The following is a 27,480-nucleotide window of genomic DNA, read 5'->3' as shown; positions in this document are numbered from 1 at the left end:
CAAGAGATCCACTGAGCCTTCTTCATATACGGTATCATAGCCAAGGCCATATTCTGCTCTATATTCAATTCACAATACAAACTGACACCTAATGGACATATTACATTTAAAGTGAACCGGTCACAAACCCAAACAATCGAATCGATGGCGGTCACCATCCGTTATACCTCGTGTCAAACTGATCCGCAGATCTGGAGACAGAGGCAGCGGACATTATAGGTTCCTGTAAAAGTTTGGCGTGTCCTCTCCCATCCCTATTGATCAGCCAGGTTGGATATTTCTAGGGTGTCCAATAGGGAGGTTTGGAAGGCAGGACACAGTGTGGTCATCCACACCTTGGGTAGTACCTTTGATTCTGCAATGGTCCATCATATGCTCAGCTTGAATGGCCTTGTTTTGTGACAGGTTCCCTTTAAAGGCAGAAAAATCTAGACAATAACCGATGAACTAACATCTCAGCACCGAACGTCAATGGTCAGGTTGTGTCTTCAGTTCCTACACCCTGCGAGTTCCGTCTGCCACGTCTGGAGGCTTCTCTTACTGTTGGGTATGGATGGAGCTCAGACACAAGTTGGACAACATGGCCAGTCCGGGGAGCAGAGCCGGTGCCGCCCCCCCCGTAAAACCCAACCAATGACACAACCTCAATGTGTCTGCCCTCCATATGAGAACCATTTATCTAATGATAAGGATACAGATCTAATAATGCTACACACTGCCGGGGCATGCTGGAGATTCATAGTCCCACAGAAGGTGAAGATCAAATATACTGTAATATAGGCAAAATAATGTCATAAAACAACTAAATTACATAACAGATTCATCATAAAACTACAGAACATTCGGTTTCTCAAACGATCCTTCCATATTGTATCTCAACAACCAGATCCAACCCATGTCTGTAGGGAAGAGTTGGGATTTGGTTGATGAATATGGATAAGAAGGGAGATTTCATATGGAAAATTGTCCACCATCAATGAGACCCATTAAGTGACTATTATTGGGTCCACCATGAGGACAGCCTGCAGCAATCCTGGTTATCTCTTCTTATAGAAGTCAATAGAAAGGTGTTCACAAACTCATCACCCACACAGACAATTCCGCTGCTCATTACCGGCTAACAGCCTGTCCAGACACACGGACACCGTGATGATCGGCACAGCGGCACAACATCTCCATCATTGCTGATGATGATCGATATTGGCCATTCATGGTCGCATGAGGACAAGCTATAGACTGCAGCCAAGAACCGGTCTCCATTTACTAATACCACACTTTGGTCACTGTGGTTATCTGAGGTGGGGGCATAGTCCCTGTATACTGCCCAGGGTGACCCCTGTCCATGGTGGGTTACCTTATCCCCCAGGTAGTTCTCTGGTAGCTGCCAGTAGAAGGACTCCTGGCCCAGTTGGTCAAATTGACTATAGGAGAGTTGTGGCCCATGAGTGGACATCTCCACTGTGAGTCCGGTTGTTATACGGGTACTGCGCTGACGGTTCATCAGGGCAAAGTTCTGGACATTTCCGGGTAGGAATGGAGTGATGATCTGGAATACAAGAAGAAGAAGAAGATGAAGATCACATCCATGACTTGGCACCCTTCACAAAAACTATAAGTAAGCACAGTCCAGGTATATACAATATATACACTATAAACAAGCATGTGGTGTCACCGTCTCACCAGTTCTCTGTGGTAGCTGGAGCTGGTACATTGCTGGGTGACCCCCATACAGAAGCAGGGCAGGCAGCCATCTGGGTTGTCCACGTTGAGGTAGAAGTGGTTTGGACGACAGGTGCTGCACGACAGACCTTCTACATGAGCCTGGAGGAAATAGAGAGAGGGGTGAGGCCCGGTCATGTGACAGCAGGAGCGGGATTCCGGCAAAGGCGCTCACTCTTACCTTACAAGGGCACTGGCGGCGGGCGTCACATGTGTTACTGATGCTGCCCCGCAGATCACACTGGCAGCTGGGGATGGGGCCGGGGCCGGGACCTGATGGCAAACAGAGACAAAGGTGAAGATGGATATTCAGCCATTCTCCAATTGGAAGCATCAGTGCCGGTTTATCCAAGGTTCCAATCCCAATATCATCAATTTGTCCATCTTTTACATATTTTGACCAGGACGAAACCCATTTGGCACTCAAAGTCTCTAAAGTTCTTGTTTTGTTACCAAACATGATCATTTCCATCAGCCGCTAATTATTTCAGTAAGTTGTATAAGGGGGCCCCTCAGAGTGACATTGTAATACAGTATAGAGCCAGGATCATACCTGTACAGGGGATATATGGAGGCAGGATCATACATGTACAGGGGGATATATGGAGGCAGGATCATACATGTACAGGGGGATATATGGAGGCAGGAACATACATGTACAGGGGGATATATGGAGCTAGGATCATACATGTACAGGGGGATATATGGAGCCAGGATCATACATGTACAGGGGAATATATGAAGGCAGGATCATACGTATACAGGGGGATATATGGAATCAGGGTCATACCTGTACAGGGGGATATATGGAACCAGGGTCATACCTGTGCAGGGGAATATATAGAACCAGGGTCATACCTGTGCAGGGGGATATATGGAATCAGGGTCATACCTGTGCAGGGGGATATATGGAGGCAGGATCATACATGTATATAGAAGTGCCAGACCCACACTGTGGGTCTTAGTATCTGATGTCTCTAAGACCACCTCCAAAGTATAGTGTAAACCATATACAGATAAATGCAGTTGAATACAAAAACAAACCATAAATACGTGTCAAATAATGTGAATTCCCCAAACACAGTATAAGTATATCAAACTCTGTGTATGAACCCCTAAACCATAAAAATGAGAATACGAAAAAAATATTTGCTATTAAGCATAAATGGGCTATCAAAAGAATATATATTTGTGTTTAGAGACACTCTATATAATGTCCATATAGTCATGTGTCAAAATTAATAATAATAGAATGTCCGTATAGTAAACAAACACCAGTGAAGCAAAAATTCAAATGAGGTACGGCAGTGAAGAAAAGTTCCAAACAGCTGAATTACAGATGCATGAATTAAAAATCTTCTCCAAAGATGTGGTGTGCTTATCCCATCACCGAATGAATGAATTGGCTCCTTACCAGATCCAAGCGACCCCCCGTTACAGAGGGTCACCACAAGCAGCAGCAGTCAAAGGGTATCCGGATAACACTTCCTCCTCAGGTGATCACGAATCTTCCACGCGATAGGGTTATGGCTGTCACTCACTCCCAACTCGACGTGGTATCACATAAGGAAAAACATAGGCTCCAGATAGTGTAAAACCAAATGACTTTAATTTTTTAAAAGCGAACGTAAACACTTACATAAAAGACTTTAAAAGCAGGTTCAAAACAGAGACGTGCACCGGCCGGATACACGCCAACGCAGAGACCAACCCGTCCTTCCTGGTCCACAAAAACGGACCAGGAAGGACGGGTTGGTCTCTGCGTTGGCGTGTATCCGGCCGGTGCACGTCTCTGTTTTGAACCTGCTTTTAAAGTCTTTTATGTAAGTGTTTACGTTCGCTTTTAAAAAATTAAAGTCATTTGGTTTTACACTATCTGGAGCCTATGTTTTTCCTTATGTGATACCACGTCGAGTTGGGAGTGAGTGACAGCCATAACCCTATCGCGTGGAAGATTCGTGATCACCTGAGGAGGAAGTGTTATCCGGATACCCTTTGACTGCTGCTGCTTGTGGTGACCCTCTGTAACGGGGGGTCGCTTGGATCTGGTAAGGAGCCAATTCATTCATTCGGTGATGGGATAAGCACACCACATCTTTGGAGAAGATTTTTAATTCATGCATCTGTAATTCAGCTGTTTGGAACTTTTCTTCACTGCCGTACCTCATTTGAATTTTTGCTTCACTGGTGTTTGTTTACTATACGGACATTCTATTATTATTAATTTTGACACATGACTATATGGACATTATATAGAGTGTCTCTAAACACAAATATATATTCTTTTGATAGCCCATTTATGCTTAATAGCAAATATTTTTTTCGTATTCTCATTTTTATGGTTTAGGGGTTCATACACAGAGTTTGATATACTTATACTGTGTTTGGGGAATTCACATTATTTGACACGTATTTATGGTTTGTTTTTGTATTCAACTGCATTTATCTGTATATGGTTTACACTATACTTTGGAGGTGGTCTTAGAGACATCAGATACTAAGACCCACAGTGTGGGTCTGGCACTTCTATATACCCTAATCGTATTGGGTATTTGTGGTTAGCGCAGTTCTTTTTTCTTTCTATTTCTGTTTGGTGTATTTTTGGTGTACATTTGAATTGCAGCTTCCGTTCAATATTATTGGTTTTCCCGTAGCGCAGTTTTATCCTCTTTTTTCCTCAGGATCATACATGTACAGGGGGATATATGGAGCCAGGATCATACATGTACAGGGGAATATATGGAGCTAGGATCATACGTATACAGGGGGATATATGGAATCAGGGTCATACCTGTACAGGGGGATATATGGAGGCAGGATCATACCTGCACAGGGGGATATATGGAGGCAGGATCATACATGTACAGGGGGATATATGGAGCTAGGATCATACATGTACAGGGGGATATATGGAGCTAGGATCATACGTGTACAGGGGGATATATGGAATCAGGGTCATACCTGTACAGGGGGATATATGGAATCAGGGTCATACCTGTACAGGGGGATATATGGAACCAGGGTCATACTTGTGCAGGGGGATATATGGAACCAGGGTCATACCTGTACAGGGGGATATATGGAATCAAGGTCATACCTGTACAGGGGGATATATGGAACCAGGGTCATACTTGTGCAGGGGGATATATGGAACCAGGGTCATACCTGTGCAGGGGGATATATGGAATCAGGCTCATACCTGTACAGGGGGATATATAGACCCAGGGTCATACCTGTGCAGGGGGATATATGGAACCAGGGTCATACCTGTGCAGGGGGATATATGGAATCAGGCTCATACCTGTACAGGGGGATATATGGAACCAGGGTCATACCTGTACAGGGGGATATATGGAACCAGGGTCATACCTGTACAGGGGGATATATAGAACCAGGGTCATACCTGTACAGGAGGATATATGGAATCAGGGTCATACCTGTACAGGGGGATATATGGAATCAGGGTCATACCTGTAGAGGGGGATATATGGAACCAGGGTCATACCTATACAGGGGGATATATGGAATCAGGGTCATACCTGTACAGGGGGATATATGGAATCAGGGTCATACCTGTACAGGGGGATATATGGAATCAGGGTCATACCTGTACAGGGGGATATATGGAATCAGGGTCATACCTGTACAGGGGGATATATGGAATCAGGGTCATACCTATACAGGGGGATATATGGAATCAGGGTCATACCTGTAGAGGGGGATATATGGAATCAGGGTCATACCTGTAGAGGGGGATATATGGAATCAGGGTCATACCTGTACAGGGGGATATATGGAACCAGGGTCATACCTGTACAGGGGGATATATGGAACCAGGGTCATACCTGTACAGGGTTGTCCTTGAGATGGATCTCCCAGGTAGCCTGGCGCACACCTAGAATTAGAAAGATTTTGAACTGTCACAAAAAACCATCAGGATGAGTAATGTGTTGCGGTTATCTTGCTAATTGGGTGACATGACACCAAAGGTCGGTTCCTGTAAATATCAGTGACAAGTTTTTTCTCCTGCAGCCTCCATGATTTCTCTCGGGTTTAAAAGACAACATTTCAGTGGATGGCGATTACCTTTCACACTGGCGTCCAATGTAACCAGAGGGACAGGAGTCACATGTTGGTTGACCATCGGAGTCCAAGAAGCACGTTCCATAGAACCTGGACACAGACACAGAAGACCAATTGATGGACCCTCATCAGAGGAGGAGACAACTTCTATATGGTCCCAATGGGCCTTATATATACAAACGGAAGGGAGGGCAGTCGGGATTGTTAGTTTTAGGAACCCATCGGTTCCTGGAGGCCATTTTCAGAGAAAAGAGGAGAAGAACGCGGACAGCCTAAACGCCATAGAACAGCCCAACTTACTGGCTGGATGTGCCCCGGCATGGGCAAGGCTGGCAATCTCCAGGACTTCCTCGCCTTGGGTCTCCATAGAAGCCCGCTCTGCAGCGGTCACACTTGGGCCCCTCGGTGTTGTGCTGGCAATTCTGGAAGACAAATGATCACCGATCAGCTCATAGAGATACAACGAGTGACATGCAGAAAAGCGATAGAATTACAACCTACCAGACATTCTCCGCTCTCCCCGTCACACTCCGTGGAGTGGCCACTGCACTGGCAGCGCTCGCATGTGCCCAGATACAGACCGCTGGTGGATCGTGTGTAGCCAATGTCACAGTCCTGCAGGCAGAAAATCCAGACATGAAGAAGACATTACTGTCTGGTCTGAGGTCAGCGGTACAGAAACATTATTGGGCCTGTCCAACATTCCCACCCACCTGACATGACGGCCCGGTGTAGCCGATGGGGCAGGAGCAGTCCTCCACCTCCACCGCCTGCTGCAGGCCTGTAGAGTGAGGAACGGCGATGTCCATATAGATGTTGGAGATTCTGCGAGGAGACAGGGAGTGAATACACAGCGAAGCACAGCATTTCATCCACACCGTACAATGACACCGGCTACTTACCGACTTTCCACCATCCTCTCCGCGTAGGACGCCCGGATCATCAGAACGTCGATGTCTGCCAGTGACATTAGCAGGTGCTCGCGTGTCGCTTCCTGGCCATCCGCCCTCCTCCAGAAACGCTGCCATGGATAGAAATTGTGAGATCGCTAAAGGACGAGAGATGTGCCGTCCCTAAAAACGCCCAAATTCCACGTCACCCAGAAATGACCTCTGGATCTTCCCGCACAACGCTGACCCTAAAACTGCTGAGGGAGCCAGGATCCCATAATCAGGGCTCGAGTCCTGCGGGAACGCGTGGGAACGCCGTTCCTGCACTATTATCACAGCGAGAACGCCGTTCCTGCACTATTATCACAGCGGGAACGCCGTTCCTGCACTATTATCACAGCGGGAACGCCGTTCCTGCACTATTATCACAGCGGGAACGCCGTTCCCTTTGCAGGACTTGAGCCGCCTGAATGAGATGTATGCAGAGTAGCGCAGGAAGCGTTTGGCTGTAGTGAGCTCTCCCTCACTTCACACAGCGCTGTTCACTCCCCGGTGGCCTCCCCTCTCTTCTCGTCTATGGTCTATCCCAGATGATGTCACTAGCCAATGGGGATAGACGAGAAGAGAGGGGGGGCCGCCGAGGAGCGAACAGTGCTGTGTGAAGTGAGGGAGAGCTTACTACAGCCAAACGCTTCCTGCGCTACTCTGGATACTGGCTAGTAAGATGACAATGTGCCCCAAGCCCAAATGTGCCCCCTGATGTCCTATGTGCCCCACTGTGCCCCATTATGTGCCCTGATGTGCCCCATGCCGTAATGTGCCTCCTGCCCTGATGTCCTATGTGCCCCATTATGTGGCCTGATGTGCCCCATGCCATAATGTGCCCCCTGCCCTGATGTCCTATGTGCCCCACTGTGCCCCATAATGTGCCCTGATGTGCCATGTGCCCTGATGTGCCATGTGGCCTGATGTGCCCCGTGCCCTTATGTGCTATGTGCCCCATAATGTGCCATAATGTGCCCCCTGCCCTGATGTCCTATGTGCCCCACTGTGCCCTGATGTGCCATGTGGCCTGATGTGCCCCGTGCCCTTATGTGCTATGTGCCCTTATGTGCTATGTGCCCCATAATGTGCCATAATGTGCCCTGATGTGCTATGTGCCCCATAATGTGCCCTGATGTGCCATAATGTCCCAACATTTCCCCCATACCCTGATGTGCCATGTGGCCTGATGTGCCCCATGCCCTTATGTGCTATGTGCCCTGATGTGCCATAATGTGCCCCATGCCCTGATGTGTCCCGTGCCCCATAATGTGCCCTGATGTGCCATAATGTGCCCCATGCCCTGATGTGCCATGTGGCCTGATATGCCCCATGCCCTGATGTGCCATGTGGCCTGATGTGTCCCATGCCCTGATATGCCCCATGCCCTGATGTGCCCCGATGTCCTATTTTTTTTTTTTCTTTTGTGCAGGAGTGGATCTTGGGTGTGAGTTCCCACACTTTTTTCCCCAGGACTTGACCCCATGTCCATAATGACGCGTCTTCCTCCATCGTGCCCCCTCCCCGGATCCCAGCTGGTTACCTTCGTCTAAATGGACTTGTGGGCCCCCCTCCCCCATGGGGGGGTCTTACCTCTCGGAAGGGAATGGTGACTGTGATGGGGAATCCAGGAGAAGCTCGGATATCGGCATAATGTTCCAGGAAGATCCCATTGCCCTGAAGAACGACGTGAGGCTGGGTGTCCAGAGCCCGGGCCCCATAGGAGGCCTCATAGGTGATGGTGTAGCGCAGTTCCCCTCCATAGGATGTGACCTGGAAGACAACGTCACCCTGTGAATCTTCCCGCCATCACCACCATTGGTGCCCGTCTCGCTGCCCGCAGGAGCTGTACCTTGTCTCCCTTGAAGCGCTCCGGCAGCACCCAGAAGTAGATGTCTTGGGGGATATTGTTGAAGTTGCTGAATGCCAGCTCTGAGGGTCCCGTCACACTGATGCCCTCGCTGATTGTGCGTGTGCTGGCGGCATTCGAGATGGAGAACGGCGCCCTCTCATGGCTGTCATAGGTAGCGCGCACCTTTAAAACATTGGAAAACACACAATTAATGGATGCAATGGCCAGGGCACAGGTGACCCCCCCCGCCGTGTGTACCCCAATATATCTGCTCCCCTGGACTTGGACCTATGGGCAAGCAGTACCTGGTCCCGGTTCCAGTAGGAGCTGGAACATTGCCGTGTCACCCCCATACAGAAGCACTTCAAGCAGCCGTCCGGATTCCGCTCACTGAGGTAGAAAGTTCCGCTTTTACATTCGTTACACAAATTCCCTGAGACGTGAGGCTGAAAAAAGGAAATACAGAGTCACCAAAACAGGAACAGAGGGGAAATCTCCTATGGGGACACCCATTCTGGTGACCCCAGTATAAGAGGGGTATTCCCTCACCTTAGAGAGATTTCCTCTCACTTCCTGTTGTGTCTCCAGAACAGGAAGTGAAGATAAATCTCTCTAATCGTACAAAGAGAACAAAAGTAAAAAAACAATGCCTCAAGTTTGGTAGCCAGTGGAGGTAGAAAAATTACATATCACTGGTGGTGCCCCATCATTAGTATCAGTGGGAGGAATAGTGCCCCATCATTGGTATCAGTGGGGGGAATAGTGCCCCATCATTGGTGTCAGTGGGAGGAATAGTGCCCCATCATTGGTGTCAGTGGGAGGAATAGTGTCCCATCATTGGTATCAGTGGGAGGAATAGTGTCCCATCATTGGTGTCAGTGGGAGGAATAGTGCCCCATCATTGGTGTCAGTGGGGGGAATAGTGCCCCATCATTGGTGTCAGTGGGAGGAATAGTGCCCCATCATTGGTGTCGACAGGAGGAATAGTGCCCCCATCATTAGTATCAGTGGGAGGAATAGTGCCCCATCATTGGTATCAGTGGGGGGAATAGTGCCCCATCATTGGTATCAGTGGGAGGAATAGTGCCCCATCATTGGTGTCAGTGGGGGGAATATTGCCCCATCATTGGTATCAGTGGGGGGAATAGTGCCCCATCATTGGTGTCAGTGGGAGGAAAAGTTCCCCATCATTGGTGTCAGTGGGAGGAATAGTGCCCCATCATTGGTGTCAGTGGGGGGAATAGTGCCCCATCATTGGTGTCAGTGGGGGGAATATTGCCCCATCATTGGTGTCAGTGGGGGGAATAGTGCCCCATCATTGGTGTCAGTGGGAGGAATAGTGCCCCATCATTGGTTTCAGTGGGAGGAATAGTGCCCCATCACTGGTGTCAGTGGGAGGAATAGTGCCCCATTATTGGTATCAGTGGGAGGAATAGTGCCCCATCATTGGTATCAGTGGGAGGAATAGTGTCCCATCATTGGTGTCAGTGGGAGGAATAGTGCCCCATCACTGGTGTCAGTGGGAGGAATAGTGCCCCATCATTGGTGTCAGTGGGAGGAATAGTGCCCCATCATTGGTATCAGTGGGAGGAATAGTGCCCCATCCTTGGTGTCAGTGGGAGGAATAGTGCCCCATCATTGGTGTCAGTGGGAGGAATAGTGCCCCATCATTGGTGTCAGTGGGAGGAATAGTGCCCCATCATTGGTGTCAGTGGGAGGAATAGTGCCCCATCATTGGTGTCAGTGGGAGGAATAGTGCCCCATCATTGGTGTCAGTGGGAGGAATAGTGCCCCATCATTGGTATCAGTGGGAGGAATAGTGCCCCATCATTGGTGTCAGTGGGAGGAATAGTGCCCCATCATTGGTATCAGTGGGAGGAATAGTGCCCCATCATTGGTGTCAGTGGGAGGAATAGTGTCCCATCATTGGTGTCAGTGGGAGGAATAGTGTCCCATCATTGGTATCAGTGGGAGGAATAGTGCCCCATCATTGGTATCAGTGGGAGGAATAGTGCCCCATCATTGGTATCAGTGGGAGGAATAGTGCCCCATCATTGGTATCAGTGGGAGGAATAGTGTCCCATCATTGGTATCAGTGGGAGGAATAGTGTCCCATCATTGGTATCAGTGGGAGGAATAGTGTCCCATCATTGGTGTCAGTGGGAGGAATAGTGCCCCATCATTGGTGTCAGTGGGAGGAATAGTGCCCCATCATTGGTGTCAGTGGGAGGAATAGTGCCCCATCATTGGTGTCAGTGGGAGGAATAGTGCCCCATCATTGGTGTCAGTGGGAGGAATAGTGCCCCATCATTGGTGTCAGTGGGAGGAATAGTGCCCCATCATTGGTGTCAGTGGGAGGAATAGTGTCCCATCATTGGTGTCAGTGGGAGGAATAGTGCCCCATCATTGGTGTCAGTGGGAGGAATAGGTCCCCATCATTGGTGTCAGTGGGAGGAATAGTGCCCCATCATTGGTGTCAGTGGGAGGAATAGGTCCCCATCATTGGTGTCAGTGGGAGGAATAGTGTCCCATCATTGGTGTCAGTGGGAGGAATAGTGCCCCATCATTGGTGTCAGTGGGAGGAATAGTGCCCCATCATTGGTGTCAGTGAAAGGAATAGTGCCCCATCATTGGTGTCAGTGGGAGGAATAGTGCCCCATCATTGGTGTCAGTGGGAGGAATAGTGCCCCATCATTGGTGTCAGTGGGAGGAATAGTGCCCCATCATTGGTGTCAGTGGGAGGAATAGTGTCCCATCATTGGTGTCAGTGGGAGGAATAGTGCCCCATCATTGGTGTCAGTGGGAGGAATAGTGCCCCATCATTGGTATCAGTGGGAGGAATAGTGTCCCATCATTGGTGTCAGTGGGAGGAATAGTGCCCCATCATTGGTGTCAGTGGGAGGAATAGTGCCCCATCATTGGTGTCAGTGGGAGGAATAGGTCCCCATCATTGGTGTCAGTGGGAGGAATAGTGCCCCATCATTGGTGTCAGTGGGAGGAATAGGTCCCCATCATTGGTGTCAGTGGGAGGAATAGTGCCCCATCATTGGGGTCAGGGAAGGAACGATGCCTCGTGTCAGAAGGGGAGGAAGTGCCCCAAGGGCCGGATAAATGAAGGGTCACAGTTTGGAAACCACTCCGCTAGACTTCTGGTTCCCAACCTCAGTCCTCGGGTACCCAACAGGCCACGTTTTAGGAATAAGATGGGATATAAAGCACTTGTGGAAGGGGAAGGAAATCCTGAAGACGTGACCTGTTGGGCGGTTGGGAGCCCCTCCTCCAGAACCTGATCTAAGAAGATAGGTGGGGACATCCCTCATTGGACTCTCCTATGGTAGAGACTATGAGTCCGGTACAGGAGCAGGGGGAGGAGCAGAGGGAGGAGCAGAGGGAGAGAGGGGGAGGGGCAGAGGGAGGAGCAGAGGGGCAGGGGAGGACCAGGGGGAGGAGCAGGGACATGGGGAGGAGCAGGGGGAGGAGCAGAGGAGAAGCAGGGGAGGAACAGGGGGGAGGAGCAGGGACATGAGGGAGGGGCAGAGGGAGGAGCAGAGGAGCAGGGTAGGACCAGGGGGAGGGGCAGGGACATGGGGAGGAGCAGAGGGAGGAGCAGAGGGGCAGGGTAGGACCAGGGGGAGGAGCAGGGACATGGGGGAGGGGCAGGGGGATCCTGGGAATGGCTGGAAGAGAAATGTGACGGTAATCGGATACATTGTAATAAATCTATCTGGTATTTCATCAGGTGACAGCTGGGGGGCGCTGCCGGAAGCCCCCGAGGGCGGACTCACCTTACATACACAGGCATTGGGCGAGGAGACGGCGCTGCCCCGATCATCACATATCCCCGTATCGGCTGCTGCGGGACGCACACAGAGATCAGAACACAAAATAAGGAAAATACTCCACAAATGAATGAGACAGAAGAAGGACCCCCAACATGTGAACTCCGGACCCTCCAAGGGTTTATTTCCTTTCTTCAGAATAATGTTTTATGAAATGATATTTTCATGGTGAGGATTTTCCCCTTATCTGTAAATTCCACCGTTATCCCCCCTCCCCCCTCCCCCCAATAATCTCAGTGTTACCAGAACCCTCTACATCCCTTTCATCTTTACTACAATACAAGGAAATCCCTGCAGGGGATGTCACTGAGCTGACTTCCTGCGCTGTGCGGGGGGATGGGCTGTACACTGTACACACAGCGCCCCCCGGGGGTCATTGTACAGAGAACATTTACAATCTTTGCCCTATTTTAGAAGGTAATATGGCAGAGGGGACACATTTCGGGGGGCAGATGAGGATCACATAACATTTCTAGACTTGTTTTCCTCAATGAAAGTTATGAAGGAGCAGCGGCGGTAAAGTCCACCAGGGCCGCCTATAGGGGGGGTACCCGCAGTCCTCCTGTAATGGGCCAGCAGGGGGCCCCAAGGTCTCTGATGGCAGCCTCTTTGGTGCCCCTCAAACAGTCTTCATGTACTCCTCACAATCTCCAGGGCAGTTATATGTTGCCCTGACCAATCATGCCCACTGGCACACTCCCTGGGGTGACGTCATGCCAAGCTTCCCTGTCACCCCCCCCCCCCCCCCACACTCCCTGCACATGTGCACTGCACTCCCAGACTGGGCAGCCTGTGTGGTTCCTGATGCATGCGCAGTGGGATCCCCTCTCCTGTCTGGGCAGAGGACAGAGTGGGAAATGAGAAGGTGCGGGCAGTGAACACCCAGGTAGATGGAAGGGGATCAGTACCGCTGTACGGGGCCCCCGTGACTTCTAAAAGTGGCCCTAAACTCCGCACACAGTGCAGGTGTGTTGGGAAAGCTGGTTGTATCCAGAGAGGGGGAGGAGTCAGTACTAACCATTGGATTTCGTACACCGCCCTCTCATTGGGTCACCTTCATATCCTACGGCACACCTGGAATGAAAATCGCACCATCATCAGAGAACGCATGTACCGCGTGGCCTTCAAACGCCAGATACCGGAATGAGATATCCGGAGAGATGAAGCAATACACAGGAGCTGGACTTACCTCTCACACCGCCGGCCGGTGTAACCCTCCGCGCAGTTATCGCACGTTGGCTGACTATCGGTGTCCAGGAAACACGTGTCTGAGTACCTATATTGGGGGGGGGGGGAGGGGCAGAGAGACAGCCGTCAGAGATCAGAACATCACCTAATAAACGCATTGAATGGTACGCATGGCATGGCGGCTCACCTGCGTGTCGGGTCCATGAGAGGGCAAGGACAGGGTCGGCAGGCATCGGCTGTGCCCTTGGTGGGATCTCCGAAGAAGCCCGCCTTACATTTATTGCACTGCGGCCCCTCCGTGTTGTGCTGACAGTTCTAGAGAGAAGAAAACACAATCAGAACCCCTGAGCTTCCCCCACGCCTGTGACGGCTTCATTCCGACTGACCAGCCAACGCCGAAACCGCGACCAAGTACGAACGTTCACCCAACGCACCTTCACAGGCAGCTAATCCATCAGAACATCAGCCAATAGCAGCTGGTTACAACTGGACCTTTTATACAATGTTGTAAAAGTTTCACTTCTCATCCAAAAGTCTTCTTCAGTTCTAATGAGCGTCGGGAACACGTCCCGCCATTCATAGCCACCTAGACCAACCACCATGGAAGGTGTCAAGGCAGATGCTGATTGTCCAGGAACATTATTAGAGGAGGAAAGGTCCCTGTTCTAGACATGGGCGCCGTCAATAAATTCGTTTCGTTCTGTTCCGTTACGGTTCGTATTAAAATGAATTCGTAATTCGTATTTCGTGTTGAAATTCCGTTTCGTACAAAATACAAATTGCCGTTAGGTTCGTTAATTTGTACGAACGTTCGTTACGATGAATTTAAAGGCAAAAATATACCTCAATATGACAGTCGATGCTGATGGAAGTTTTGGTTTTTATCCGAAATACGAATTTTCATTAGATGAGAAAGAGAGAAGAAAGAGTGTCTGCCATGCACCGCTGGTCCAGTTTTCGCCTGCTCCTCCTGGGGCTGCTTATTATGAGGGGCTCCCACCATCCCTGTGCTATACTGACTTCCTCCTGGGGCTGTACCTCTGCTGTGCTCAGTATGTCAGTACAGCACAGGAATGGTGGAAACCCCTCATAATGAGCACATCAGAGGTACAGCCCCAGGAGGAAGTCAGCACAGCACGGGGATGGTGGGAGCCCCTCATAATAAGCAGCCCCAGGAGGAAGTCAGCATAGCACAGGGATGGTGGGAGCCCCTCATAATATGCACAGCAGAGGTACAGCCCCAGGAGGAAGTCAGCACAGCACAGGGATGGTGGGAGCCCCTCATAGTAAGCAGCCCCAGGAGGAAGTGAGCTTAGCACAGGGATGGTGGGAGCCCCTCATAATGAGCACAGCAGAGGTACAGCCCCAGGAGGAAGTCAGCACAGCACAGGGATGGTGGGAGCCCCTCATAATGAGCACAGCAGAGGTACAGCCCCAGGAGGAAGTCAGCACAGCACAGGGATGGTGGGAGCCCCTCATAATAAGCAGCCCCAGGAGGAAGTCAGCATAGCACAGGGATGGTGGGAGCCCCTCATAATAAGCATAATGACTGAGTCGTCGATGCGACGACAACTGATCCGAAATCCAAAATTCGTAAACAAAAGTTCGTATTGCGTACAGAATTCGGACGCATGGCAATTCGTATTTCGGATCCTTCCGAACGTACGAATTTTGGGAAATTTGTATGAATTTGAGATTCGTACGAAACGAAACGCACATGTCTACCCTGTTCTATTTTCATAATCCAATCACTATGGCGCCATTCAGTTTTGAGCAATTGTTGATTCCCACCGGGTCCCACAACTGAAGGTACGGATTTATAGGACACCATGGTGTGTGTAAGAAGGTGATGACGTTTTCCGTGTGGGTGGAAATATTGTGCTCCAGTACTCATTAGATCCGAGGAAGACACTTGGAAGTAGCAAAACTTTTCAGGACAAGTTCAGTTGAATGTAATACTACAAGCGATGCCATGGGCTGGAGAACCACAGGAGAACCTTCACAGCTTTCATTCTGAAGGTCCTCACAAGAATTGTTGAGTAGAACTGCAGTTTCGTGTCACATGACTCTGTGCTATACACCCCAGGGACAGCATACAGAATACCCGACCTGTACATTGGCATGACTGGTGTTCCCAAAGCTTCTGACTTCTAGCAACAAGAAATCAACCAACATGTGGAGGCTTGGGGTTCCACAGCCATGGTGGGATGGATGACACAAGCTATGGACACTTTCCCAGCATGCATCGCAAGGCTTGATTTCAAATTCTGCTCCACAGTGGCTTTAAAGGAATTATAGGACTAAAGCCTAGTACACCGAGGGCCGAATATCGGGTGGCATTGGCCGGTTCAATAGAAACCGGCCATCATTTGCCCCATGTGTACAGCAGCCGGGCCGGCTTCTGTGGAAGGGGCATGACCAAAAAAGTTGGCCTCTGATCAGTACTCTCATTCAATGGCTAATCAGAATCCTTCTTCTACTGGGCGAGTCCAGCAAAGTGATTCCTGATTGGTTATTATGGGTTACTTTGTTTAATAAGGCCCAATGACCTACATTCCAATATGGAGCTTCCAATAAACATTTCACAGAGTCTGATCAGCACTACAAATGACCAAACTGAACCGTGCTACAAAATGTTCCATCTTGAAACCATTTCAACCTGAAAACTGTTTGTTTGTACAAGTTGTATTTACTGCACTCTGAGATACACAAAGCAGTAATGGAAATACTGTAAATATGACCAAAAGCAAAAGCCTCCAAGAGTAAATTCTGGAAATACGATATCATAGAATGTGAGAACGCCAGACTGAGGTCAGTGCAGACATTGAGCAGAACCTGAAGTCATGACACCCTGAATCAGAAGATCACAGCTGTGTGAGAGCCGTAACACGTATGGGAAGTTGTGAGAGCCGTAACACGTACAGGAAGTTGTGAGAGCCGTAACACGTACGGGAAGTTGTGAGAGCCGTAACACGTACGGGAAGTTGTGAGAGCCGTAAAACACGTACGGGAAGTTGCGAGAGCCGTAACACGTATGGGAAGTTGTGAGAGCCGTAACACGTACGGGAAGTTGTGAGAGCCGTAACATGTACGGGAAGTTGTGAGAGCCATAACACGTACGGGAAGTTGTGAGAGCCGTAACACGTACGGGAAGTTGTGAGAGCCGTAAAACACGTACGGGAAGTTGCGAGAGCCGTAACACGTATGGGAAGTTGTGAGAGCCGTAACACGTACGGGAAGTTGTGAGAGCCGTAACATGTACGGGAAGTTGTGAGAGCCATAACACGTACGGGAAGTTGCGCGAGCCGTAACACGTATGGGAAGTTGTGAGAGCCATAACACGTACGGGAAGTTGCGCGAGCCGTAACACGTACGGGAAGTTGCGAGAGCCGTAACACATATGGGAAGTTGTGAGAGTAGTAACACGTACGGGAAGTTGTGAGAGCCGTAACACGTAGGGAAGTTGCGCGAGCCGTAACACGTACGGGAAGTTGCGAGAGCCGTAACACATATGGGAAGTTGTGAGAGCCGTAACACGTATGGGAAGTTGCGCGAGCCGTAACACGTATGGGAAGTTGCGAGAGCCGTAACGCGTACGGGAAGTTGTGAGAGCCGTAACACGTATGGGAAGTCGCGAGAGCCGTAACACGTATGGGAAGTCGCGAGAGCCGTAACACGTACGGGAAGCTGTGAGAGCCGTAACACGTATGGGAAGTTGTGAGAGCCGTAACACGTATGGGAAGTCGTGAGAGCCATAACACGTATGGGAAGTTGCGCGAGCCGTAACACGTATGGGAAGTTGTGAGAGCCGTAATGCATATGGGAAGTTGCGCGAGCCGTAACACGTATGGGAAGTTGTGCGAGCCGTAACACGTACGGGAAGTTGAGCGAGTCATAACACGTACAGGATTTTTTCCCCTACGAAGACGATATGTCACTTACTATGCAGTAGCCACTCTCAGAGTCGCAGGATCTGGCATGACCATTGCAGTTACATCCAGAGCAGGTCCCCAGGAAAGGTCCTCCAGGAACGCGCTCAAACTGTGGAGAACAAGACTCGCAGGAGAGGCCGGAATATCCCACAGGGCACCTGAAAAGAGGGGTTATCAGATCACTAACAGAAGCAACACATCACAACAACAGTCAATGGACAGTGTTCATTTTGTGGGAACAAACAACCATCTCTGTAATGGTCCTTCATTTGGGGAATAAATACCATATGGGAATAACTCTTCCACCATGTGTCGTCAATATATCGGGGCATATGAGATGTGCTGTTCTTCCACATGTAATAACGATGTATGGTGGAGGAGTCTCATCATCATGACCCCCAGTTTTCCTCCCCGACTTGGGGGCACAGACCATGAGTTGGATGATGATCTGTACTAATTCACTAATATATGGATAGCACAACTGACCTCCATCATACATCACCCAAGAAGCCACAGACAGGCCGGACTGCATGTACAGATCTGAATGTCATACAGTCCTACGGGACACAACACGGTTCCCCACACCGTGACTGTTATCATGTTTGTATATTGGAATGTTCATATGTGAATGGCATGGCAGATAACTGGCAGCCCTCTATGAAGAACAAATCCCACAAGCACAGCCCATACATCAATAACAAGGGTGGAAAGGTCAGAAGGACCCATTTTATCTTACGGACCTGCACTCTTCTACAGCCAGTGCCACTCCCAGCTGGGTATACTCCACGCTGGTCGTATCCATGGCGATGTCTGCCAGGCCCACACTGGCCATCTTGTTGTCATAGACGGTTTGGATCATGATGGCTTCCACATTCTGAAGGGTCATCATCAGGTCCTCCCGGGTCACAGCGGCTCCAGACTCGTGCTGCCAGTTCTCCTGCCGGGGCCAACAGAGAGGGGTCGACAATGTTGAATAAAGTCTTGAGAGGACATCACACAATGGCTCACAGCTGACATTTTGGATTTATGAATATATAACTGTGCCATTTCGGTTCTAGAGTTTGATACATAAGAGCCGCAATGGCGGGAACTCTTACCTCCGTGAATTGGACCGATCGCTGGTTCACAACAGTGGGCTGGGTGAATGACTGAACTCGATAGATCAGTCTCTGTCCATTTCCAACTAGAATGACATCTGGCTTTCTCACCGGCTCCGACTGGCCTCTGGTGAGACCGTAGTGTACTTTATAGCTGAGGGCCCCTCCGTAGGAGTCCACCTGATCAGAGAAGATGCAGCTCATTAAACAAACAAAAAATAAATAAATCAGCTAATGCTTTGAAATAGATACCCGAGGTATGAGACATTACCTTGTTCCCCAGGAACTGCAATGGGAGCGTCCAGTAAGAATCATGACTCAGGAACCTTCGAGAAAGATCAACGAGCTGAAACTCCTCAACCGTTGTGTCAATCTGGAGCTGATTAGATGAGAGGGGAGGGAAGCCCTGTGGAGAGGTCACATTCACACCTACAACAGAGGGACAGAGAGGTCCATGAGCCATGTATGTCCAGAGATGTATCTACACACTGAGCCCTGACTGATGGAGGACAGAGAGGTCCCTAATCCATGTATGTCCTGAGATGTATCTACACACTGAGCCCTGACTGATGGAGGACAGAGAGGTCCATGAGCTGGGTATGTCCTGAGATGTATCTACACACTGAGCCCTGACTGATGGAGGACAGAGAGGTCCCTAATCCATGTATGTCCTGAGATGTATCTACACACTGACCCCTGACTGATGGAGGACAGAGAGGTCCCTAATCCATGTATGTCCTGAGATGTATCTACACACTGAGCCCTGACTGATGGAGGACAGAGAGGTCCATGAGCTGGGTATGTCCTGAGATGTATCTACACACTGAGCCCTGACTGATGGAGGACAGGGAGGTCCATGAGCCATGTATGTCCTGAGATGTATCTACACACTGACCCCTGACTGATGGAGGACAGGGAGGTCCATGAGCCATGTATGTCCTGAGATGTATCTACACACTGAGCCCTGACTGTTGGAGGACAGAGAGGTCCATGAGCCATGTATATCCTGAGATGTATCTACACACTGAGCCCTGACTGATGGATGACAGAGAGGTCCATGAGCCATGTATATCCTGAGATGTATCTACACACTGAGCCCGGACTGATGGAGGACAGAGAGGTCCATGAGCCATGTATGTCCTGAGATTTATCTACACACTGACCCCTGACTGATGGAGGACAGAGAGGTCCATGAGCCATGTATGTCCTGAGATGTATCTACACACTGAGCCCTGACTGTTGGAGGACAGAGAGGTCCATGAGCTGGGTATGTCCTGAGATGTATCTACACACTGAGCCCTGACTGTTGGAGGACAGAGAGGTCCATGAGCTGGGTATGTCCTGAGATGTATCTACACACTGAGCCCTGACTGTTGGAGGACAGAGAGGTCCATGAGCCATGTATGTCCTGAGATGTATCTACACACTGAGCCCTGACTGTTGGAGGACAGAGAGGTCCATGAGCTGGGTATGTCCTGAGATGTATCTACACACTGAGCCCTGACTGTTGGAGGACAGAGAGGTCCATGAGCCATGTATGTCCAGAGATGTATCTACACACTGAGCCCTGACCGATGGAGGACAGAGAGGTCCATGAGCCATGTATGTCCTGAGATGTATCTACACACTGAGCCCTGACTGATGGAGGACAGAGAGGTCCATGAGCCATGTATGTCCTGAGATGTATCTACACACTGAGCCCTGACTGTTGGAGGACAGAGAGGTCCATGAGCCATGTATGTCCTGAGATGTATCTACACACTGAGCCCTGACCGATGGAGGACAGAGAGGTCCCTAATCCATGTATGTCCTGAGATGTATCTACACACTGACCCCTGACTGTTGGAGGACAGAGAGGTCCTTAATCCATGTATGTCCTGAGATGTATCTACACACTGAGCCCTGACCGATGGAGGACAGAGAGGTCCATGAGCCATGTATGTCCTGAGATGTATCTACACACTGAGCCCTGACTGATGGAGGACAGAGAGGTCCATGAGCCATGTATGTCCTGAGATGTATCTACACACTGAGCCCTGACTGTTGGAGGACAGAGAGGTCCATGAGCCATGTATGTCCTGAGATGTATCTACACACTGAGCCCTGACTGTTGGAGGACAGAGAGGTCCATGAGCCATGTATGTCCTGAGATGTATCTACACACTGAGCCCTGACCGATGGAGGACAGAGAGGTCCCTAATCCATGTATGTCCTGAGATGTATCTACACACTGACCCCTGACTGTTGGAGGACAGAGAGGTCCTTAATCCATGTATGTCCTGAGATGTATCTACACACTGACCCCTGACTGTTGGATGACAGAGAGGTCCATGAGCCATGTATCTCCTGAGATGTATCTACACACTGAGCCCTGACTGTTGGAGGTCAGAGAGGTCCATGAGCCATGTATGTCCTGAGATGTATCTACACACTGAGCCCTGACTGTTGGAGGACAGAGAGGTCCATGAGCCATGTATGTCCTGAGATGTATCTACACACTGAGCCCTGACCGATGGAGGACAGAGAGGTCCATGAGCCATGTATGTCCTGAGATGTATCTACACACTGAGCCCTGACCGATGGAGGACAGAGAGGTCCCTAATCCATGTATGTCCTGAGATGTATCTACACACTGAGCCCTGACTGTTGGAGGACAGAGAGGTCCATGAGCCATGTATGTCCTGAGATGTATCTACACACTGAGCCCGGACTGTTGGAGGACAGAGAGGTCCATGAGCCATGTATGCCCTGAGATGTATCTACACACTGAGCCCGGACTGTTGGAGGACAGAGAGGTCCATGAGCCATGTATGTCCTGAGATGTATCTACACACTGTATGCTCATGGATATATGACATAACTGGATCTCTCTCGAACGATCTATTGAAGATGATGATGAAGATGATATTGATAACAGTATACAAGAAGTCCAAATGTTTGGGGAAGGATTATTATGAAAAGGCTTTTACCTTTGAAGTCATCGGTAGCGTCGAAGCGAAGTCTGATCTGGTTTCGGTAGCGCCCTGTCTGATGGCACATCTTGGTGACACCAAAACAAAAGCAGGGGATGCACCTAGAGTTGGTCTCCACATGGAAGAAGCCCTCAGAGCAAGGACCTGGAAATCAAACATGGATCACTGATCACAATCCAATACACGGCAGATAGTAATCAATATCCAATGAAAAGTATCATTTTGTTACATTCAGCTCCACCCACACAGAAATGTGGACCCATTACATGGACTTTGCTCCGCCTCTTAATTATCCTGCTCAGGCCTTTGCACACAGGACATTCAGTCAGAGCGGCTGCACTGGCGCAGATCATGCCGCCATTTTGTCGGTGACTTTGTGAATGATTTATTTGGATACTGCGGACACAAATATTTGATAGTTTTTGTCTCCATAGATGATCCAACGTTACCTCTGGAGGGCTTCAGGGACAGAACGCCGTCAGGAATACCGAACACCATGCCCTTGGCGTTGATGGCCTCACAGGTGTATGCGCCCTGATCGGCCTCCTTCACATCCCGAATGATGAGCGTCCCGTGTCCGTTCTCGCTGCTCATCGTTACTCTGCGGGGGGAGAAATGGAAGGTGAAACGCGTTGACATCACACAACAACCATGAAATCTTCTTCTCGCGGTGAAGGTCGTACCTGCTGCTGGTGGGAATGTGGCCCCAGTTCAGTCTCCAGGTGATGATGGGAGTCGGGATACCGATAGCGACGCAGGTAAATCGCACCGTGTCCCCTCGGGAGGCAACAATACTTTCCTCAGGAGGGGTGATCACCTGGGGGGGACCTGACACAAGCACAATTACAAATCGGAGAATATGAAAGACGATTTGTGGTTAATTGACTACGAATCCCAAATACACTTACTGCAGCCGACTTCATCGGACCGGTCGGGACAGTCGGCCTCCTCATCACACTGGTAACTTGCTGGGATACAGTTCCGGGATTGGACGCAGATAAACTGCTCCGGGGCGCACATGTCACTCGGCCCCTTAGTGGCTGCAAGGAACACGGTGACACGCTCAGTAATACATAGAGAAGGGGGTGCACGGGGCAGGGAAGGGGGTGTATGGGACAGAGAAGGGGGTGTATGGGACAGAGAAGTGCACAGGACAGAGAAGGGAGTGCACAGGACAGAAGGGGGTGCACAAGACAGAAGGGGGTGCACAAGACAGAGAACGGGGTGCACAGGACAGAAAAGGGAGTGCTCAGGACAGAAAAGGGAGTGCTCAGGACAGAGAAGGGGGTGCACAGGACAGAGAAGAGGGTGCACAGGACAGACAGGGGGGTGCACAATGCAAAGAAGGGGGTGTATGGAGTACAGAAGGGCATGCACATGACAGAGAAGGGGTGCACGGGACAGAGAAGGGAGTGCTCGGGGCAGAAGGGGGTGCAAAAGACAGAAGGGGGTGCACAAGACAGAGAACGGGGTGCACAAGACAGAGAAGGGAGTGCTCAGGACAGAGAAGGGGGTGCACAGGACAGAGAAGAGGGTGCACAGGACAGACAAGGGGGTGCACAATGCAAAGAAGGGGGTGTATGGAGTACAGAAGGGCATGCACATGACAGAGAAGGGGTGCACGGGACAGAGAAGGGAGTGCTCGGGGCAGAAGGGGGTGCAAAAGACAGAAGGGGGTGCACAAGACAGAGAACGGGGTGCACAGGACAGAGAAGGGAGTGCTCAGGACAGAGAAGGGGGTGCACAGGACAGAGAAGAGGGTGCACAGGACAGACAAGGGGGTGCACAATGCAAAGAAGGGGGTGTAGGGAGTACAGAAGGGCATGCACATGACAGAGAAGGGGTGCACGGGACAGAGAAGGGAGTGCTCGGGGCAGAAGGGGGTGCAAAAGACAGAAGGGGGTGCACAAGACAGAGAACGGGGTGCACAGGACAGAGAAGGGAGTGCTTAGGACAGAGAAGGGGGTGCACAGGACAGACAAGGGGGTGCACAGGACAGACAAGGGGGTGCACAGGACAGACAGGGGGGTGCACAAAGCAAAGAAGGGGGTGTATGGAGTACAGAAGGGCATGCACATGACAGAGAAGGGGTGCACGGTACAGAGAAGGGAGTGCTCGGGGCAGAAGGGGGTGCAAAAGACAGAAGGGGGTGCACAAGACAGAGAACGGGGTGCACAGGACAGAGAAGGGAGTGCTCAGGACAGAGAAGGGGGTGCACAGGACAGAGAAGAGGGTGCACAGGACAGACAAGGGGGTGCACAATGCAAAGAAGGGGGTGTAGGGAGTACAGAAGGGCATGCACATGACAGAGAAGGGGTGCACGGGACAGAGAAGGGAGTGCTCGGGGCAGAAGGGGGTGCAAAAGACAGAAGGGGGTGCACAAGACAGAGAACGGGGTGCACAGGACAGAGAAGGGAGTGCTTAGGACAGAGAAGGGGGTGCACAGGACAGACAAGGGGGTGCACAGGACAGACAAGGGGGTGCACAGGACAGACAGGGGGGTGCACAAAGCAAAGAAGGGGGTGTATGGAGTACAGAAGGGCATGCACATGACAGAGAAGGGGTGCACGGTACAGAGAAGGGAGTGCTCGGGGCAGAGTAGGGAGTGCACAGGACAGAGAAGGGTGCACAGACTAAAAGATGTGGCACACAGACGAGAAAAGGGGTGCCCTGGGCAGAGAAGAGGGTGCACAGGGCAGAGAATGGGGTGTATATGCAGAGAAGGGGGTACATAGAGCAGAGAAGGGGGTCTACAGGGGACCCCATCAGTTAAGAAGGAGAAGAGGGGACTTACGGCAATTGATCTCATCAGAATTGTCGCCGCAGTCATCGTCACCATCACACCGCCAGAGCTTGAGGGCGCAGCGCCCGTTCTTACACTTGAACTCATTGGGCTCGCAGGGGGAGGGGGTACCTGGGGGAATTAGATGAGGTGGGGTTAGAGGATGTACACCGCTACGGAATCAGTGAGCGCCATGCTAGTAGAATGCATCATTTCCTAATATCTACACGACAAGACAAAGTCATTGCGGTGACTCCTCACTACTTATAATCCCGGGACCCTGAAGAAGGGGGAGACATGGAGCCCCGAAACGCGTTACATAGTATTACATAGAAGGTGAGGCTGAAAAAAGACACATGAAGTCCAACCCATGTGTGTGATTATATGTCAGTATTACATTGTATATCACGTATGTTGTGTGATTATATGTCAGTATTACATTGTATATCATGTATGTTGTGTGATTATATGTCAGTATTACATTGTATATCATGTATGTTGTGTGATTACATGTCAGTGTTACATTGTATATCATGTATGTTGTGTGATTATATGTCAGTGTTACATTGTATATCTCTGTATATTGTGGTCGTTCAGGTGATTATCTAATAGTTTATTGAAACCATTGATGCCTTCCCCCCCCACCCGCTGAGACCACCGCCTGTGGAAGGGAATTCCACATCATTGCCGCTCTTACAGTAAAGAACCCTCTATGTAGTTGGCTGCTTCATGTTTTCTTCTCATTCACACACCAATAATAAATGATTTTGGACTCCTGGATCTTTGGTTTGGCGCTCTCAATAGAATTTATATACATGAATGTCTTAGGGGTTTATTTATAATAAAAAATTGCTAAGTGTGCGAAACTAACTAAGAATATTCATTATCTGCAAACTCAGCAAAATCAAATATTCTCAGGCTATTTCCTCCACAGGTTGAATGTTATTCATTCATAAAAAAAAATTGATTGGTTTGGTAAAGTACCGCAGTATGACCACTAGATGGAGCTGAGGTTTAGAACAAACTAGTATTTATTTCCTATGACCCTCAGCTCCATCTGGTGGCTATAATGTGGTATTTTCCCTAACCACTCTTGTTTTTATTTTTATGAATGAATAACATTCTGCAATGTCTTTGTATAAATACACTCCATAGTGTCTGTCAGACCTCCAATGTACGATGCCAAGTCCTCCCCGGCCCCTTTGTGCCCCCCCCCCCCCCCAGTAAGAGAAATGTCCAATCCAGAGAGGAGGAAACACTCACCGCAGTTCAGTTCATCGCTGCCGTCTCTGCAGTCACGCTCTCCATCGCACAGATATTCTCGGGGGATACACTGCCCGTTGGGGCACCGCGCTTCTTCCCTCCGACACGGGCGTGGCTCATCAATGGGGGGCTTGGGGGTTGTACGATTGAAAGGCGTGGTGGCCACCACCACCGGCCTTGTGTACACGGGCGGGGGAGGGGTGGTGGTGGGGCGGGGGGTGTATATCGGCTTGGTGGTGATGACCGACGGGGTGCTTTTGATTGACACTTCGGGTTCTGTACAAAGAAAGAAAATGTGAGAATGATCAGAAAACAAACATGGCGGACCAGACGGCGCGCCTCCGTTCAACCCGGACCCCAACGGGACCACAAAAAAACACAACAGTTTCCTGCAGATGGTGTTCTCACAGGTCGGGGAGGGGGGGGGGGGGAGTCGGGGGATGCGGAGAGCAAAAACCTGGAAAAACTAACGACAAATACGCCAAATACAAAGAACAAATTAGAAAGCCCAGAAACTCGAATCTTCCTAGGGCTAAAGTGATAGAATAATCGCTCTGCGAATGTCCCCAGCATTATACAGACATATTATTGTACCTAATATGTTTATTTCCTATGATCACCGGCTCCATCTAGTGGCCATAATGCTGTATTACCATGAAATACCTCAATCAGGAAAATACCACATTATGGCCACTAGATGGAGCTGCAATTACAGGAAATAAACATAGTAGACAAATTCTGATTGTGTGATGAGTGTTCATGATGTCTGTGGGAGTGCTTGAGAGATTTTCTATGAAGTGTAATCCCAGCCCGATCGTTTTTCTTAGCTTTGGATGGAGTGTTGAAGGATTAAGCCCTCCGCCGGGGTTTTCACCGCGATTCGGGGGGCACCAATGTAGAGATTCCTTCTATCTTCCTGTCCTGGTGACAACGGTTTCAGGAGGTTTTGGTTGAATCTGTAGAATCCACTGAGGAGGGGACACTGAAGGGTATGAGAAGGTGTTGGAGGATTTCTCCTCAGCCCCGGTACGGCTCCAAGGCTGCACACTAACAATAATGTGACCCCTCCCCCCAACGCATGCATCAATGTCCCGGATTCCTAGAGAAGTGAAATGCTGACCTCTGATTGGCTGCCCTATATCTTGGACAGTTTATATATTATAGGGGGGGTCATTTCAGTCTCTTACCACACTGAATCTCATCGGAGGAGTCCCGGCAGTCAGATCGGCCGTCGCAGTAATAGATCCTAGGAATGCACTCGCCGCTGCCACATGTAAAGTCCGTGGCACCGCAGACCGTGCTTTCAGCTGGAAGATCATGCAATGCTGGGTTAGTATGTCCCCTTTGTCTGTCCCCAAATTACCCAACAACAGACCCTTCTATGAGGTCCCAGGTCCTTGTCCCCAGCCAGAGACCCTTCTATGAGGTCCCAGGTCCTTGTCCCCAACCACAGATCCTTCTATGAGGTCCCAGGTCCTTGTCCCCAACCACAGACCCGTCTATGAGGTCCCAGGTCCTTGTCCCCAACCACAGATCCTTCTATGAGGTCCCAGGTCCTTGTCCCCAACCACAGACCCTTCTATGAGGTCCCAGGTCCTTGTCCCCAACCACAGACCCTTCTATGAGGTCCCAGGTCCTTGTCCCCAGCCACAGACCCGTCTATGAGGTCCCAGGTCCTTGTCCCCAGCCACAGACCCTTCTATGAGGTCCCAGGTACTTGCCCCCAACCACAGACCCGTCTGTGAGGTCCCAGGTCCTTGTCCCCAGCCACAGACCCTTCTATGAGGTCCCAGGTCCTTGTCCCCAACCACAGACCCTTCT

General features: G+C 50.1%; 1 protein-coding gene across 20 annotated transcripts in view; it reads right to left on the bottom strand.

Annotated features, from left to right (window-relative positions):
- The window catches only part of HSPG2 (heparan sulfate proteoglycan 2), a gene marked incomplete at its 3' end in the record, with an annotated part of 222,752 nt that overhangs the window by 67,717 nt on the left and 127,555 nt on the right, over nucleotides 1-27,480 (bottom strand). For 18 of the 20 annotated variants that reach the window (XM_077455956.1, XM_077455958.1, XM_077455973.1 and 15 more), the window contains 27 exon segments: nucleotides 1,355-1,546; nucleotides 1,681-1,821; nucleotides 1,901-1,992; nucleotides 5,565-5,614; nucleotides 5,806-5,892; nucleotides 6,103-6,224; nucleotides 6,304-6,417; nucleotides 6,516-6,627; nucleotides 6,705-6,823; nucleotides 8,328-8,507; nucleotides 8,587-8,769; nucleotides 8,892-9,032; nucleotides 12,372-12,439; nucleotides 13,444-13,499; nucleotides 13,615-13,701; nucleotides 13,801-13,928; nucleotides 17,556-17,703; nucleotides 18,286-18,482; nucleotides 18,643-18,822; nucleotides 18,914-19,071; nucleotides 21,612-21,758; nucleotides 22,064-22,215; nucleotides 22,298-22,442; nucleotides 22,523-22,654; nucleotides 24,409-24,528; nucleotides 25,660-25,935; nucleotides 26,847-26,966. In XM_077455956.1, the coding sequence (XP_077312082.1) occupies nucleotides 1,355-1,546; nucleotides 1,681-1,821; nucleotides 1,901-1,992; nucleotides 5,565-5,614; nucleotides 5,806-5,892; nucleotides 6,103-6,224; nucleotides 6,304-6,417; nucleotides 6,516-6,627; nucleotides 6,705-6,823; nucleotides 8,328-8,507; nucleotides 8,587-8,769; nucleotides 8,892-9,032; nucleotides 12,372-12,439; nucleotides 13,444-13,499; nucleotides 13,615-13,701; nucleotides 13,801-13,928; nucleotides 17,556-17,703; nucleotides 18,286-18,482; nucleotides 18,643-18,822; nucleotides 18,914-19,071; nucleotides 21,612-21,758; nucleotides 22,064-22,215; nucleotides 22,298-22,442; nucleotides 22,523-22,654; nucleotides 24,409-24,528; nucleotides 25,660-25,935; nucleotides 26,847-26,966 (3,647 nt within the window). 20 annotated transcript variants of the gene reach the window in all.

This window comes from Lithobates pipiens, unplaced genomic scaffold (genome assembly GCF_037356315.1).
Source record: "Lithobates pipiens isolate NorthernLeopardFrog02 unplaced genomic scaffold, aLitPip1_a1.2 Scaffold_27, whole genome shotgun sequence".
Lineage (NCBI taxonomy): Eukaryota > Metazoa > Chordata > Amphibia > Anura > Ranidae > Lithobates > Lithobates pipiens.
This window is presented reverse-complemented; position numbering and strand designations above follow the sequence as displayed.